Raw genomic sequence first — 17854 nt, forward strand, 5'->3', positions numbered from 1 at the left:
CATTTCAATGCTTTTGTGGGTAAAGATGGTTGAGGGCCACAAAAAAACAACAAAAAAAACAATAGTACTATAATATCTATTTCTAGAGAAAATAATTGTGAATTTTATGTGTAAATTCTATGTATTTTGTAAATTTGAAAAATAAACATGCTTTTTTACCTGAAGTCTACAAATCTTTGATATTCATTTACATAAAGTTCACATTTGTTTCGTATAGCCTAATGTTTTTTCACAATAGTCTTTGCTTATACTGCTTTGCCTTGCCTTATACTGCCACCCTCTGAACAACAGAGGATTTTACTGGTTGCTGGATCTAGTTATTTCTGTGGTCTGACATAATATAATAAATAGTTTTAAGTAAATATTTAAAAATTCACACCAGGGTTAAGCATCAAGACAGACTGAAGAAATGTGTTGTTTTTGTAGGTCATTATTAGGTCTTTGATAAAAGTGAAATAAGCCTATAAGATTTAAGAAACAGTTTTTCTGTTTTTATATAATAATAATAATAATAATAATAACAACAACATTCATCATCATCATCATCATCATCATCACCATCATCATCTTTTTCTTCTCTGTACGTTTAGTTTTTATTCTTCACACATAGTCGGTGATCCAATGCCGTATGCATCGTCTGCTCTCTTCCCTTCTCATCATGGCTTCTTCCTCGCGCTAGCTGCTTATTCCACGTCGGTTAAAGGAAGGTCGGCGCCTGTCGTCAGATCCGCAAGGCATTTCGGGCTACTGGAGGCTGATTCGCCCAATAATACAAACAAGCCGCCGGACATAGTGGAATCGGTTGAACATGCGAAAAGCCGCCTGCTTATGAATTAACATAAATCCAGCCTTCATGAATGCATGCTTTTATGATTCCCGCACTCTTTTGGAAGTGTCAGTGTTTGAACGCGCATGAACTGGGATAAAATATTCAGCACGCGTGTCAAATAGCTAATCCTAGAATAGGAAACGCACAGGTAAGATAACATTTATAGTGATATTTGTTTATGCAGTCCTTATCGCACTAAACAGTAAGCAGACATTGAATCTGTGAATTGCTGTGAAATATATAACGGCAAAAATTAATATGTGGCTTTACCTAGCGATCTTACGTTTCAAGTGTTTTATATCTGTTTTGATGCACGAAAAACGGGTTATTTTAATGAAAGGCCCTTGGGCGACAAGGACCGTCACTTGGACATTGGATGCTTGAGCTAGCCGACTGTACCTGACACATTATGACAATGATGCGTTATGAGAAATAAAATGCTTAACTGTTTCACGGTTGAACGAGCCATATGGTCGGTTTACATTTCACTGTGCTGGTTATAAATTCTCCATAACTCTGTATGTGACAAATACAAATCTTGAGTCTTCTTGATGTAATACATCATCGGAGTAGAAATCTTGAGCTGTTAGAGAAAAGATGGATTGGAGGTATTTGTTTCTCGAGGTGAATTTCACGAAGCCACTGTCAATGTCCCACCTGTTCGCCCAGGTAGTTGCCCACGCAGATCAAAGATTCGATCACCACTAGTTTAGTCTTAAAGCAGAACTAAGTAACTTTTTTTACCTTCATAAATGTTTTTCTAAGTCCTTTCGATGGTTAATTGACTTGTAGTGGTCTGTTTGAGGCGAGCACTAACCCCCTCTGGCACATCTACTCCAGAAAACAGCACTTGCAAGTTGAGCTTCGCCGACCCGACACAATCTCGCCCCATGTTCACGTTAACGCGAGAGTGACAAAATGCTTTACGGTCATTCAAAAACAATGTATATATTATGACTTTATAAGACAATTTCGAAAATTAATCACCTCCATCGAGATTTCTTGTGCTGTATTTGCAAAACTACTGCGCTGGTGAGCGTTAGTCGTTGTAGTCCAGAGCTGCGCTTGGAGTATTTACGACAGTGTGATTCACTGAAGGAACCTGTAGGGGGAGTTCCGCTAAAATATTTTATGAAAATAATATTTTCTAAAAATAAACAAATCATTTTCGTTCTCGTCCATGTACTAACAGTTCTTTCGTTTGAAGCTCCTCATGTTTTCAAGTATAGTACGAGCCAATAACATCTGAGTGCTGTCTGTGAAGGACCATTTCATTGGTTGGAAGAATCATTAACGAACGAGTCACTGTCTAGGCTAATGCTTTTTTTCCCCAACCAACAACAATAATACCATCAGTAATTGCAACAGTTAACAAAATATATATAGAATTGCTTTGTTGTTTATGAGGAATGACTATAACACTGTTTTTTGAGTCTTTTAGTAGATTTATAAGCATGCTTTAAAGGGTTAGTTCACCCAAAAATGAAAATTCTGTCATTAATCACTCACCCTCATGTCATTCCACACCCATAAGACCTTTGTTCATCTTTGGAACACAAATTAAGATATTTTTCAAGATATTGCAAGATAATTAACACTTTCAAAGTCCAGAAAGCTACTAAAGGCATATTTAAAATGGTTCATTTGACTACAGTGGTTCAAACTTAATGTTATGAAGCAACGAGAATACTTTTTGTGCACCAAAAAAACAAAGTAACTTTATTCAACAATATCTAGTGATGGGCGATTTCAAAACACTGCTTCATGAAGCTTCGAAACAGTGGTTCGGAGTGCGTATCAGTCACACTCCCCAGTGGCGAACCATTGAAATTTCGACGTAACAAACTTATGACGTAACAAAGCCTCATTTATTGAAATCACGTGATTTTGACAGTTTGATACACGCTCCGAACCACTGATTTGAAACAAAAGATTCGTAAGGCTTCCAAGCTTCATGAAGCAGTGTTTTGAAATCGCCCATCACTAGATATTGTTGAATGAAGTCGTTATTTATTTTTTATTTTTTTCGTCGCTTCATAACATTAAGTTTGAACCACTGTAGTCACATGAACTGTTTTAAATATGTCTTTAGTAGTTTTCTGGGCATTGAAAGTGTTAAATCTTGCTGGCAATGGAGGCCTCACTGAGCCATCAGATTAAATAAAAAATATCTTAATTTGTGTTCCGAACGAAGGTCTTACTGGTGTGGAACGACAAGAGGGTGAGTAATTAAAGGTGCTACAGAGGATCTTTTCATCGACGGAGAAACCAAAGACTGCTACTGAGTTTTTGAAATGAGTGCATGCATAAGAACAATTTCGAGGGAACGCCTCCCAAAACTCGTGCACGAGTATTGGAACACGAGTGTTTACCACCGGCATTCGCTGTGTTGTGTTAGTGGATTCATTTTGTCGGACTCACCGCAGGTAACTCATAATCTGCAGTTGTTTCTCCTGTCTCCTGAAAAAACATCACATGCGGCACCTGTGGAGTGTGGAAAGTTACTGGAGCGTGCAGCCACGCTCGTCTCTCACAAGGAACATCATGGCAGTGATTGACAAGCCAGAGGGCGTAAACAATTGGCTTTGTTTTTAAGGCCCTACCTCGTGCACAGATTATGTATATTAATATTATTCCTTTCAGTGCACCTAATAAATAGTCTTTTATCAGTTAGTAAAGACAGTTTCAAGTAATATTGCAAAAATGTATAAAACAAAACATCCTCTTTAGCACCTTTAATGACAAAATTTTCATTTTTGGGTGAACTAACCCTTTAATAAAGGATATAATTGTTTTGGTCGACTCTGTGTTTGCAAACTAATCTGTTGGGTGAAAGGTTTAGTGACTCTTCGTAACACACTAGCATAATGCAGAACTGACAACTGAATTTATAGGTTCAGTAAATAGATTCAAAATATTAAAAATCACTGAGAAGTCTAGTCTTGTGTTGTTATAAAGAGCCTCTTGTTACCATGCTAGTCCCTTGAGATTTAATTTTAGGAAGGTGCTTAATGAGGCAACATCACCTCAGCCAGATTGAGTTGTGTCCTTTCACTGTACTGGTTGTCATAGATGCAGCCTTGGTTAGATGGCATGCTGCCTCCGCAAATCCTGTGGAAAATCACTGGAAAAAAGGCCAAAGTCATTGCATGTTTGTAGTATTATCATAGCTGCCAAATTACAGGCCGACTGTATCTGTTTTTCTTCCAGATTATTTTGTAGATCTTTGAAGCCATTGCAAAGTTCTCATGTAGCAAGGTAGAGCAACATAATGGCACTTAAGTTCCTTAAAATATCAGTCAGTAGTCATCCACCCATCCATGTATCCATCAGATGAGCTGTAATTGAGGGTTTGTATGATTGACAATAGGTTGCAGGCATGTCAACCAAATTGATCCCAAATGTCCTTCTAAATAATAGCACCTCTTCACTGGATCATGCGTTTCAAATGTGAATGTAATTCACATATGCTGGTTAATCAAGGGTGATACTGCAAGCCACAAATTGAATCATTGTTTTCTGGTGTAATGACATTGCCACAATTTCATTATGCTAAGTAAATGGTGCTTATTTTAATGTCTTCAATAAGGTCACAGTATCCCACATTCCCTGACCATGGTCCTATCCCCTCCATTCCATCATTATAGTAAAGGAGCACTTGCACTGGCTCACCGCCATCACCACTTCTCACTGAGTGCAAATTTATTAATGCTAGTTTTCCATTCCTGTGGTTCACAGATAGGACCTGAACCATTAGCTTTTATCCTGCCTAAATTTCATGCTCCAGCACTCAAGAGAATTAAATGGCTCTTATGTGAAGGAAGGCTATGATGCCTCCGCTCAGATCAGGCCTTTGAGCACCGAGGCTCCCTCTCTGAGCGCCTGTCTAAAGCTGAAGCTTAGACAAACTTGCATGAGTCACATGATTGTTACATAGCTCCCTGCATTCCTATATTTTCCTCAGCCCATTGAGGAGGCCGAGCCTGGGAGCTTTATGAGTGCTAACAATGAAAGCCTGCTTGAGAAGTTGCTCACTCATCGCTGTGAAGCCCCTCCCGCAGGTGTGAGAAGAATGAGCTCTGAAGGAGTAACCGAAGGAAATATCAATGGAAATATCACGGAGGTATAGAAACTCGCAGGGGTTTTTAACCCGGTTAATTGGTTTGAAGTGAAAGATCTAGTCCTTGAACTCCATGGCAGTTCCTTTTGTGGTAATTACTGGGTTTGGCTCTGTCAGATCTGATAAGTGCTTTTGATTAGGACATTCCTGAGTAAACTCTTTTCTATGTTTTCACCAAGCGTAGCTATGTGGAGTATAGAAGGCCTTGTAGATTTTGCAGTTAAAGGGGGATTTTTATCCAAAAATACATTGTCATCTTTTATTCAGCCTCATGTTTTGTAAAAAATGATGTGTTATGTAGAATGACAGCCAGCCTTGGTTACCATTCACTTTGACCTTGTGAGATAGCCTGTAATAATCTAGTGCTTGTTGTCTGAAGTGAGTTCTGGTCTACATTGTTAATTAGCAGCTGTGAATTCATGAATATATTATTCTGAAATGTCACAGACAACCTTTTGTAATAATTTGAAGAGCTCTCTCTGTTTTATTTTCTTATCTTTTTTTTTGTCCTTATCTCACTCCCTCTTTCAGTAACACTCCGGTATGGCGGACAGTATGATGAGTAAAGCAGCCACTATGGAGATTCCTATTAGCAGTAATGGGGACTCTAGGAATCTGGCAGAAGATGACAGCCTGGAGCAGGTGAGTGATACATGGTGATTCAGTTACATTTTGGACACATTTTAAGAGTGATTTCAATTTTAAAAAACGGTCCAGTTTACCTGAACTTAACCTAATGATTGAGTCCCCCTCCCTCTGTTTCCTAAACCTCATATCTTTACAGTCTGAAATCTAGCTGTCTACCCAGTTTGTTTAGTTTTGTTTCACAATATCAGCCATGAGAAAAAAATCAAGCTAGCAGGTGATTCAAACACTGCCGTTCATAGTTGCTCAGCTTTTTGTTGGAGATTTGAAATAATCAGTTACAAATTAACGTTGTTGATAAGTAATAATAATATGCATTTGCTTCATAAAATTGGCTTGTGGTGATACTTCAGTTCAGAAGTCTAGCATGTGTTTTCTTGTCTTTGTGTCTCAGTAACAGGCTAATGCAGCCAAGCACAAAGTGTTTAAATCTCCTTATTGTTCAAACCACTGTAAATAAAAGGTGAAGTGGTAATGTTGTCACAAGACACACCTCTGTAGGACAACTGTGGCACTGGATCCGGGAGAAGACGTGTTGAGCAAACACAAGCGATTTATTTGCTAAGAGGTTGAATCATTCCTACAGGGAACTAAAGGTTATTTGTTTTAATTTGTTTTTAAAATAGGTATATATTTCTTTTTTGTCATTTTCATGTTATATCCATTTTAAAAAGCCCATCCCAGGAGGATTGCGGCTGATCATGTTCACAGTTGCAATAATGGCTAAGCTAAAGGCAGATGGCACTTTGGCGTTACATTGTGTCTTTAAATAGATCAGGAGCATTGAGCCAGAATGTGAAAACACACTTTTTAAGTGATCTTGTTTTTACCCAGAGAGAGAAAGAGTGGCATTTTTTTTCTTTTCTTTTTTTTAATCCACATCCTTTTGTTATGAAGAGCGTTTATTCATTGCTCAACAAGGGCTGAAATTATACAGAGTAGTTTAACTCAATGTATTTTTTTTATTGTCAAGTCTGTCATTATTGTATTAACAGGTGCTAATCGGACCTAAAATATGGATTCCGTTGTGTTTGATAGATTATTTCATCACCACTGTTTTCAAGTTTGTTTTGTTTCACATTGTGCTTCATTTTTGGTTTCTTTTCTTTCTTTTGTCTTTTTGTTGTCATGTTCTTCCCTGATGTCTGTGCAGGCTGCAAAGATTCAGTGGAGCTTAAGAGAGAAGGTAGGGAGTCCCGCAGGCCTCAGGGTGAGAAGGATCACTGGGAAGGGTGGCAGTGTGTGTGTGTCTGCTTGCACGTGTATGTCTTTCCAGCAGAAAATGGTTTTAGTTCTCCCCATAATCTTGTAACAATAAACAGGATGTTTTTCAAATCACATGCATTTTTTTCACATCACATTATTTTTTTGGCCTCTGTCAAACCATATTAATCAGTGTTTGAGGTTAGATGCAAATCCAAGTGATAAAGATTTTGTTTGTTTTGAAAAACATCCTGTTTTGTCGCATTTTGGTATTAACCATTGGATAGTGGCATTTTAGTACCTATTAACTCTATACAGTATGTTCAGCAGAATTTGTATTAACCTAATAATTAATTCTTTGTTATTTAAAGGTGTCACTGCATACAGTACAGAATGTACTGTATACCAGCATATGGATAACATGAGCCTGCTTATATCCTAGCAAAAACAACACATTCATTTGACATTTCTTTTACAATGGAAATGAATTAAATTGTACTATCAGTGAAACAGGACTATATTCACTAATACTACATAGTCATATACTTGTACATTACATTTTAAATTGATTTTGTTCAACCCTCACTAAACTTTCTTCTTTAACTTTATTTAAAGGTACACTATGTAACTTTTGACCCTCTAGCAGTTAAAAAAAAAAGTGAATGCATTTTGTGGAAGTGCATTGTCTTGGTTGGGCTTCGGCTCTGTGTGACTGGGCGGACGAATATGGTTATTCTACTGCTCATAAAACATTCACTACTAGACTTAAGAGATATAACCAGTTTAGATGGAAAGGATCTCAAGCTGACTAGCTGAAGACATTACTGTAGCTATAATCATTAATAAACACATTACTTCCTTGAAAATAAATTCCAGCATGGCGCTACAGCAACCATAATGAAATGACCCTTCACAATAGACAATGCTTTACAATGAACTCTGTTAGAGAGCTACATATGGCAATTTATCTGTTCAATAAAATACCTTACTCACCTGTTGAGTAATAAAAACGCCATCTCCGCATTGCTTTTACAACATTTCAGATTTCTCAGTTCCCGCCATCTCTGAAAACCTAAGCCAATGTTGATTCTTGTTTTATTACGAGCTCTGTCGTGTTCTCTTTTTGCCAGAAGACTCTTCTGTGTTCGGCGTTTGTTTAAAATTGGTGATTCCCCAGAGGTTGGAGATTGTGTGCTCCATGACAACCTTTCTCGTTTGTTGTATGCCACTCCCACACAGGTCAAAGTAGCCGGAGCATCTTTTCTCTATTTACCGTCCCGGATATGACAAGACACAAGTGGACGAGTGATGTAAATAATAAATTTTGCATGAAAAGCATTCCGCTGTCTAAATTAAAACACTAATAATAGGCTTACCATAGTGAATCAGGGTAAGACAAAAACAAATTTTAAAAGAAGGATTTATGGTGTATTCAATTTTATTAATTTTGAACAAAAAAATGTTACATAGTGCACCTTTAAAGAAAAAAGAAAAAAAAAACTTTTACTTAATATTGTGAATGAATCTTTAACAAAAAAATTACATACCCCCTGTTGAAGACCTGTTGTTGTTTGTGTGCAAGAAGGTCTTTTTCTTAGTTTATGGTCTCAGATATGCAGTTATCCCATTGGTGTGGGTTGTTGATGATTTTTTTTCAAACTGTTCACACTGTGTTTCCTTCCTTGTGCTGTAATTGCCTGGTAAGCTTTGGTGTCAAATTCCTTTACTACATCAAGTGAACACATGGAGGGGTTTGTTTTCACAGGAAGTTAAATATGATTTTTTTTTTTTTTTATGTCTCACAGGCACATGATTCTTGTTAATTGTAGGTTTAATGTGATTCTAACCCTAAAATGTTCCTTCTAACAATTTACAGCTTTTGCCAATGTTTTTTTTGTTTAGAACTTACACAATTGGCTCACTATTTTGAATTCTTAAGATCTCTTTTTCTCTCTGTTTCCATGTCTGTAGGACTTGCAGCAGGTCATGGTGTCTGGGCCCAACCTAAATGAAACCAGCATCGTATCAGGTGGTTATGGAGGTACAACGGAAGGCATCATTCCGACCAGCTCTATCAAAGGTATAAGAAACTCTGTCATTCTTTAACTCTTCACTGTTCTTCACATCTTCTTAAAAAACCCAATTGCTTCTGTCTCACCTAGCAATATACAAAAGTGCACATATTCGAAATAACGTGCAAAGACATTCCAGTATAATTAGGCTGTTTTTAGATTCACTTAACCCTAAACAAACATTGACATTTGTACTTTCAGACACTTGTGGAGATGCAGTTGGAATTGTACAATATTGTTAGCATAATTTCTTTTCTGGGTTTTCCACTCCTTTCTTTCCAATGGTGCAATCCAAATGAGACCCACGGCCTCCGGCATTGGTTAATGCCAAACTTTAAAGCCATAAAGCATGACTCACACACAACCTATACACACAATGACCAGAGTAAAAAAAGGCCACAGATCCTCAGGGATCCTTTTTAAATGAATGTACTCTGTAATGAAAAGTGAGGCTAACTTTTGCAGCGTATCCCAACCAAAACTGACTGCTTTTGATTTTATTTTAATTTAGTTTCATGTATCTAACAAAATAACTTTTTGTCTGGACCGTATATGTTCTAGAACCAACTGTAAGGTGATCCTGGGGCCTTAAAATGAGTGTAAATTTATTCCCTTCTGATTCCGTGAGGACCTTCTGTCTCTTTTACCTTTTCTCAGGCCCTGCAATCCATCTTAACCCTGACTTTCTGGGCAACAGACGCATTCCAAATGAAGGGCAAGGTCATTTATCCTTGATTTGTACCCCGTCTCAATTCTTTCTCTTTTTCCAACTTCCCATGAATTATTGGCTTGAATTATTGTCCTGTTCAAAACCATTTTGTCCTATCCTAGGGCATGGGATGCTGTTCTGCAGGAATATATTTAATCACTTCTGTTTTTCTGGGTTTTCCATTTCTCTCTTAGCAGATTGGAATGGGCTGCATTTTTCTTTTTCTTCTTTCTTCCAGGGTTAAGGTTGCTTTTTCACTAGCAAGAACTTTGTATTGAGGAACCTATTGTCATTTTGCTTTGGAAATCAGTTTGAAACTTTAATCTGACTTTAATCTTGCTGACTTTGTTGAGAAAATGTTTCTGCTGCAGAATGGCTGGGTGTAAAGGATGTTTGGTTACTCTTTTTTTTTTTTCAGAACAGTTTATGTCTGATACTCCTAGTCACACTGCGTTTCTGTGTAAATGAACACTTGTAGTTAAAAATAAATGATCAGACATATTGGGGTTTAAAATAACAGTTGTGTGTTGTTAAGTGAACTGTAAATTTTCTCCATCTGTTTGTCATGAGGCAGCAGATTTAACAAAGTATCAGTCATGTGCTTTCCTGTGTTCATTTCAACTCATTACATTATCGCCTTCTCTCTCTCATCCTCCCCTTTTCCTCCCTTTTCCCTTCCACCATCTTCCTGCTCTTCATTCACATACATACGCACTGTCACTTCACTCTCATGTGGTTCAATCCATTCCATTGTAAAACATAATTTTCCCAATTGCCTAAATAATATTTAAAATTCTTAACATATCCACCACCCACTCCCTGTTGCCCATAACCCTATATACCCCCAACATCCCCTGCTATTCCTGGCCATGACCCCCTCCAGAACTGCGAATGAAGTCCAGGGGTGTTAGCATTGCCCCAAGCCAGATTGCAGCCTGCCGAATAGCCAGCCAATCAGATGACATCCCCTGTATCCCAGGTATCCCAAAGGGCGCTGGATCATTTAAGTGCTCTTTGGCAACATGTTCCCCCTATTCAGTGTAACACATTCATTTATTCTCTCATCTCATCTGTTTCACATATAGCTGATACACTGTCTGTCTGTCTCTGATACAATCAATGATGGCCACAATATCTGAAAATGAGTAAATGATTGTGGAAGTATAGAAATTTGTGTACGTGTAAAATACTGTAAGCATTTTCTGTGTATCAGGGTCCAACATGCATCACACCAGTAGCAATTCCTCCATGACAGCAGAAGAAGCCACAAAAGGCATTGCAGTGGAGAAGTTTGACATCATGAAGAAATGGGGCCTGAACACATACAAGGCTTGTCAATTAACTCTTTGACATTTCTAATTAGATTTTATGTGCTGTTAGCCACTCCTATTTTGAAGCCTTTTGTATTTATGGGTTTCTCCCTTAGTGCACCAAACAGATGATCTCTGAGAGGTTTGGCCGAGGCTCACGTACTGTGGATTTGGAGCTGGAGGCTCAGATCGAGGTTCTGCGGGAAACCAAACGGAAGTACGAGAATGTGCTGCATTTAGCGCGAGCGCTAACCAACCACTTTTACAGCATGGTGCAGACGCAGCACGCCCTTGGTGACACTTTTGCTGACCTCAGTCAAAAGTCTCCAGAACTTCGGGTGAGACAGCATGGCCATCTTAAGATTTATGACATTTGTTGCGACTGCCATGCAAAATTAGGGGGGTGGTGTAAACCTACTCATGTATTTTTAAGTTGTTTCTGAATGTATAATTCAAAATGTCAGTGTTTAAAAATAACTAGTGCCACTGCTTACAGACAGAAAAAAAACTGTCAAAAGCAATAAAAGGCTTTTTTTTTTTTTTTTCTTTTGTGTTTTGCTACTTAAACACCTGAGCAGTCAAGAATGTCTCTTATATTGCTGGATGGATTACCTAAAACTAGTTTAACAGTCAACACTCTACAGACATACTGGCAAAAGAAGCTTCATTGGCTTTTTTTATTTTTTTCATTTATTTTTTCATTTTACCCGCCAAACTTTTGACACACATATATATATATATATATATATATATATATATATATATATATATATATATATATATATATATATATATATATATATATATATATATAATGTATATATTTTTTATATTTTATTTTAAGAAGATATATTCATATGTGATATAATTTGAAGCTATAAACTAAAACATGGCAACCATTATGGATGAAAATGTAGGAATGTCATATTAAACAGAACTTACAGAATTACGGTGGTTGAGACATTAATATTTATTCATATTTTGAATTAGCTTTTATTTTTATATCTTCAGTGGGTTTTTTTTTAGGTTTTCATTATTTTTTTTCTATTTATCTTTAGTTCTTACTTCAGTTTTAGTTAATAATTTTAGTACATCAACTCAAACTTTTAATTGAAGTTTTTCATCTGAAATGTATATTTAATTTTATTTAAAAGGATAGTTCACCCAAAAATGAAATTTGATGTTTATCTGCTTACCCCCAGCGCATCCAGATGTAGGTGACTTTGTTTCTACAGTAGAACACAAATGATGATTTTTAACTCCAACCGCTGCCGTCTGTCAGTCAAATAATGCGAGTGGATGGGAACTTCTACTATAAGAGTAAATAAAACTTGCATAGACAAATCCAAATTAAAGCCTGCGGCTCGTGACGACACATTGATGTCCTAAGACACAAAATGATCGGTTTGTGTGATAAACCGAACAGTATTTATATAATTTTTTAACTCTAATACACCACTATGTCAAACCGTGTTCAACATTCGCTTAGTGAGGTCTTATCGTGCTCTGACAGCGGCAGTGATGTCTCGCTCTCATTGAAGTATATGCGCGAGACATCACTGCCGTTGTCAGAGCGCGATCAGACCTAACTAAGCGAATCCTGAATGCGGTTGGACATAGTGTTGTATTAGAGTTAAAAAATGATATAAGTACTGTTCGGTTTTATCGCACAAATCGATCGTTTCGTGTCTTAGTTTTATTTACTCTTATAGTAGAAGTTCCCATCCACTCGTATTATTTGACTGACAGACGGCAACGGTTGGAGTTAAAAATCATCATTTGTGTCAAATTTTCATTTTTGGGTGAACTATCCCTTTAAGCTTCATTTCAATTGAAAAAAATTTGTTTTTAATATAATTTTAGTTTTAGTTAAAAATAGTAACAGTCACTGTCTATATATATATATATATATCATTTTTTATTTATTGAGGTTTGTGGTATCGTTTACACACAGGATGAGTTTGGATACAATGCAGAAACACAGAAGTTGTTGTGCAAGAATGGAGAGACTCTGCTTGGTGCCATCAACTTCTTTGTGTCCAGTATCAACACACTGGTGAACAAAACGATGGAAGACACACTGATGACTATCAAGATGTACGAGAATGCCAGGTAAAAGCTACTTCGGCAAATTTTTTTTTTTTTTTTTTTTTTTCCCACTTCTCTGCAATATGAAGAGGCCCTGGGCCCTGCTTTCTGTCAGGACTTGAAATTCAAGCACTTGAATTGTGTTTTAAGTTAATTAGCCTTTGATGTTACTGGACGTTTGAGAGGGTCATTATACGTTACAGTTGTCTGGGTTAGTATCGAATATTGCTGCACGTGCAGACGAGATGGTATTGAATGAACCAACAGGCACTGACACTGGCTGGCCCTCTTACTCAGTCTTTAGACTGAAAAGGAAGAAGCATATCCTCTGTCACAGTTATTTATTTGATGTGGTACATGCTGAGAACTTTGGGAAACATTTTGATGCTTTTGTGCTGTTGTCTGATTTACCTGGGTCCAGATGTAATACTATCTACATTTAGTGTCAGATTGCACCATAAATAACTTTCAAATTTGGGCATCACCTTGTATAAAAAGTAATAATTGAATGTGCCATTTTCCATGATTTTTCTCTGATGTCCTGTAGGCTAGAGTTTGATGCGTACAGAGCAGATCTAGAGGAGTTGAACATGGGCCCGCGGGACGCTGTTACCATGGCTCGTATCGAGGCTGCTCAGCAGCAGTACCAGATCCACAAGGACAAATATGAACGTCTTCGCAATGATGTCACCATCAAGCTCAAGTTCCTGGAAGAAAATAAGGTGCCCAACCACTCTCGTAACTTCCTTTTTAAGTCACTTAAACAGCCCTTGATCTATCTGTTGTATCTGTCTTGAAATCTAACATGGTGTGTGTATGTGTATCACTCTCACAGGTAAAAGTGATGCACAAGCAACTTCTGCTGTTCCATAATGCCATCTCTGCCTACTTTGCTGGAAACCAGCAGCAGCTGGAACAGACCCTCAAGCAGTTCAACATTAAACTCAAACCACCAGGGGCTGACAAACCATCTTGGCTGGAAGAACAGTGAAAGTTCTCATTTCTCGCTGGTTTCCTGTTATGTCTTTAGCCACACAGAGCAACACAGTAGGACCGCAAGAGACCAGCGATCTGAGATGCTAGCAGAGACAGCGGCTACAACAGAGCCTCTTTCAACTAACTCTCTTCCTTGATTCTTTTCCTTCTCCTATTCTTGCTCTGAGACTTTCAAATGTCTGAATAGTCACCTCTGGTATGTAACCAGTCCCAAATGGTCCAATCAAATGTCAAAGGTATCAGTTTAAGCTTCATCCCTATAAATATCATTAAACTGACTGAAACAATCCTTCTGATATGTCAGTCAGAACAGCTGTTTTTTTTTTTTTTTTTTTTGTTCTCCAATACTATTCTCAATATTACACACACACACATTCTCTCTGTCAGTGAACACATTTTATGGAACCTTTTCCTTTTATTTTCTGTGAAAAGTGTTTTATTTTGTCACTACTATATTTTTTCTGTATTGTAGATTTGGTGTTGTAGCTGTTGGTGTGGGGGGGTCCATATCATTCCTATCACAGAGCTTTCAGTGTTCAGTGTCGGTGATTCTAACTAAAAGTGATTTTATTTGGATAAAATCCAGATATGAGTTTCTGATATTGGTATTGCATCCTTGTATGTTTACTAGGCCATGAGAGTACTGTTGAGTCAATGCTTGTCCAGTTGTCTCTCTTTGAAATACATGAAATATTACATTTAATATTTTAAAATGAGCCTCTCATTTTAAGCTATTTAACCTCAAATGAATAATTCTTTGACATCCATTTGATTATGGATAGAATTATACCTATTGTGGGTGTATAGTTTCCTGCACATTTTAACAATGCCCAAAATAGAAGATGAATCTAATATCATAGATGAAACATGATTGTTTTCTCGAAGGCAGAGGAGTGTAATTTTTATTTTGAAAATTATATTTTATTGTAGAATCATATTCCGATGCATAATACTGTAGAACAGTTTGTTGCAATCATTTTAAGTTAATAATCAGAAGTTAATCAATGAAGTGTATGTGTGAATTGTATTTGATTAATTTAACATGGGCCAGTGCTTAAGGCCCACTATTATCTGCCTCTATAACAATTCTCCCATTATGTATTCAAATGCCACCTTAGCAATTGGTTCTGATGCACCCTGTGTTTAATGCCTTTATTTGCCTTTGTTAACAAAACAATTTTTTTTTTCCCCAAATGAAAGATTATATACTAATTAATAGCATGGTAGCATTTTTTTTTTTTTTTTTACTATTTATTCCATTAACCCTAAATGTTCACAGAAAATATAGTAAAAATTCAAACAGATATGAACATTTCAAAATAACTTTTTTTTTTTATTTATTTGTGATGAGATAGTATAATCAGATGAACCTTACTGGGTTTTCACTACATAATTTTTCACCTAAAATATCCACAGTATGCTCATTGCGATAGCCTTCTTTTTATAAATTAGTAAGGTTTGTTTTCTTGGAAATATGTTTTGATCTAAACAAACTTGATGCAGTGGTAATGGGGTTAAATGCAGACTGTCTGATTAGTTTGTCAGTCTAGTTTCATTTTTTATTGAATTACATAAGACTGAAATAACAACTATGATCTAATGTTCAGTACTTTTGAACACTGCACTAAATCTTTCTAAGCTTGAGATGAAGCAATACTGAAGATGTTTCTAGAAAGTGTATTTTCATGTATGCCTGCATTGGCTGTTCCCTGTGTGTTTTTGCATGGCAGGTCTGACATTAGTTGTACATTTCCATGCATTGTGATTCATTCCTGTTCAGTGCTTCGGTAAAACACTACATGGGTATTAGTGCAGGAAAATAATGTTTCTTGGAAAAAGAAAGGTTTCTCATGAATGTTAAAGAATGCTTGAAATTTAGTTTGAATGTCACTTAACCTAGTGAAGAATTTGTTTTTAAAATGCCTTTTTTTTTTCGTTTTGTTTTGTTTTATTATTTTTTTTTTGTAAGGACCACTCTGTAACCCCAGAAGAAAGAAAAAAAATGTGTCAGATGTTTTTATACCGAGCATTTTATTTGTTTTTTACATTCTGTACAGTTGTCGGACAGCAGAGACGGTACGGTGTGTGATCATTTCTTCTTGAGAGCTGGAGAAAAGGATTCCATCTCAAGCCATAGAGACTGAACTGATCCATGAAGTGATGGACATTTGTTCCGGAGCAATAGGATTTTAAATGTAGACCTCAACACTAAATCTGGATATTATTTTCCAGGGGGATTACTGTTGTTGCTTTTATTTTGATTTCTGTTAACAGAAGTGTTTGGCATTGAAATGGTTACTCCATTAGTAGGCCTAGTTTAGCATAGCAGAATGAAAGGGTAATAAATATTACCATATTTATGTACAATCAATATTTTAGGCTGCTTTGTGGTATTGTAGTGTATGAATGATTGTATATATGTAAAGATAATTAAGACAGATTTTGAAACTGGAAACCCGTGATGTTAGCTTTTGCTCCTGGCTTTGACCAAACCTTTGACCAACAAATGTACAATAACCTACCAGATAAAATTTGAAAAGTTTGCAAAAATGGACTCTGTGTCATTTGTACTTACCTGATGTCCTGTTTTGCTTTGTCTCCTAAATTGAACAAACACGTCCAACAGAAGTCAGGCCATGCAAAATTAATGCTGACCATTAGAGGGAAATGTTGAATATGATACTACAGATGTTTTTTCAGTTGTAGGGCCAGTGCTCCAGTAACCTAATTAAATTTTTAAATCAATGGATGACAAACAAATTCATAAAAATCCATTGTTAACCTTTACACAGTTGTAACATTGACTGAATAGATAACCAGCCCTTTCTTCCAAAAAAAAAAAAAAAAAAAAGCCTTTACATCTGTTTCTGAGCTGAAAGAACATTTACTCAACTAGTAAAGATGTTAGACTTGCTGTATAAAGTCGATAGAGGGCATTATAACGTCATTTTTGAAGAAACATACCGTTTTACACACCGGAAAACGACATGGATTACCTTTAAGCTGCGGCTTCTCAGTTACAACAGTTACAATTCAAACTGTAGACCTGTTTTAACCCAGCGTGTTGTGTTGTTACTAAAAATAAAGTAGCATACTGACCCAGTGTGTGTAGTTTCCTTTCTTCTTTAATTATGTACAATGTTCTTCTTCTTCGTTAGTTTTTTGGCGCGTTGCATCCTGTGTGCATATCGCCACCTACTTTTGCTGTTATGCAGTCATGATTTATTATATTAAATTCCTTCCTTGTTTTTGCTCTCATCTAATTTTTCACATATACTTGCATATCTAATTAAATATTTATTGATGCTCTATCCTATTCCTTCTTCCCAGGAACCACCTGACGCTGCGTGTTCAGCTCCTCCAGTCTAAATCCGTGTTCTCCTAAGATCCAGTATAGACTAGAGCATCCACGTTCTATATTTAAATCCTTTCACTTAGCCCAGTAGTATATATATAATGTACAATGTTCTTTATTTCTGAAGCATATAAAGGAGAAAAGGTGAGAGTTGCTCAGGTGGGGCGTGAGGGGTGTGGCTACTCTCATCCATTAAAGTGCTCGTGCTGGAAGTTGATGGCGTTTGACATGAGGATTGTCTGTTGAGTTTCTCCAGCAATGGACGTCAGTTGATTAAGCGTTCATCCTAATATTATCTACTTACCGGTACGTACATATAAAATTTAATTAATTTTCTGTCACTTTCTGTTGCTTTTCTCTTGGTTTTTCTGTACTCTGTGATGTTTTACTGAGTTTTAATTATTCACTTGTTTGGGAGTTACACATTTCAGAGTTTTATAATTGTCAGTGTATTTTCACCAACATTTTGGACAATTTCGGAGTCAACTATTTTGTCTAAAACAGCAGAACTCCAATAATGTTGTGAT

The 17854-nt window shown here is 36.7% G+C and overlaps 1 protein-coding gene across 11 annotated transcripts; it reads left to right on the forward strand.

Moving 5' to 3' along the window:
• The first annotated feature begins 771 nt into the window (after positions 1-771).
• On the forward strand, positions 772-14308 carry arfip2b (ADP-ribosylation factor interacting protein 2b). 11 transcript variants are annotated; one of them, XM_067397911.1, is made up of 10 exons: positions 772-977; positions 5481-5591; positions 6748-6804; positions 8769-8877; positions 9527-9589; positions 10792-10907; positions 11005-11226; positions 12843-13000; positions 13524-13698; positions 13812-14308. In XM_067397911.1, the coding sequence occupies exons 2-10, from the start codon at positions 5493-5495 to the stop codon at positions 13965-13967; spliced, it is 1155 nt and encodes a 384-aa protein (XP_067254012.1). In that variant the 5' UTR covers positions 772-977; positions 5481-5492; the 3' UTR covers positions 13968-14308. The 11 variants fall into 11 exon arrangements, with proteins under 11 accessions (XP_067254012.1, XP_067254023.1, XP_067254015.1 ...); XM_067397922.1 differs by lacking the exon at positions 9527-9589 and adding an exon at positions 10462-10557; XM_067397914.1 differs by having other exon boundaries at positions 6748-6780.
• Positions 14309-17854: the final 3546 nt, after the last annotated feature.

Source organism: Chanodichthys erythropterus, chromosome 10 (genome assembly GCF_024489055.1).
Source record: "Chanodichthys erythropterus isolate Z2021 chromosome 10, ASM2448905v1, whole genome shotgun sequence".
Lineage (NCBI taxonomy): Eukaryota > Metazoa > Chordata > Actinopteri > Cypriniformes > Xenocyprididae > Chanodichthys > Chanodichthys erythropterus.

Bases quoted from the DNA above. Each gene is read 5' to 3' on its own strand.
- arfip2b (XM_067397922.1), top strand. From the start codon at position 5,493: ATGGCGGACAGTATGATGAGTAAAGCAGCCACTATGGAGATTCCTATT. The intron at 6,805-8,768 runs GTGAGAAGGATC...CCATGTCTGTAG, and splicing joins GGAGTCCCGCAGGCCTCAGG to GACTTGCAGCAGGTCATGGT. The intron at 13,699-13,811 runs GTGCCCAACCAC...TCACTCTCACAG, and splicing joins AGTTCCTGGAAGAAAATAAG to GTAAAAGTGATGCACAAGCA.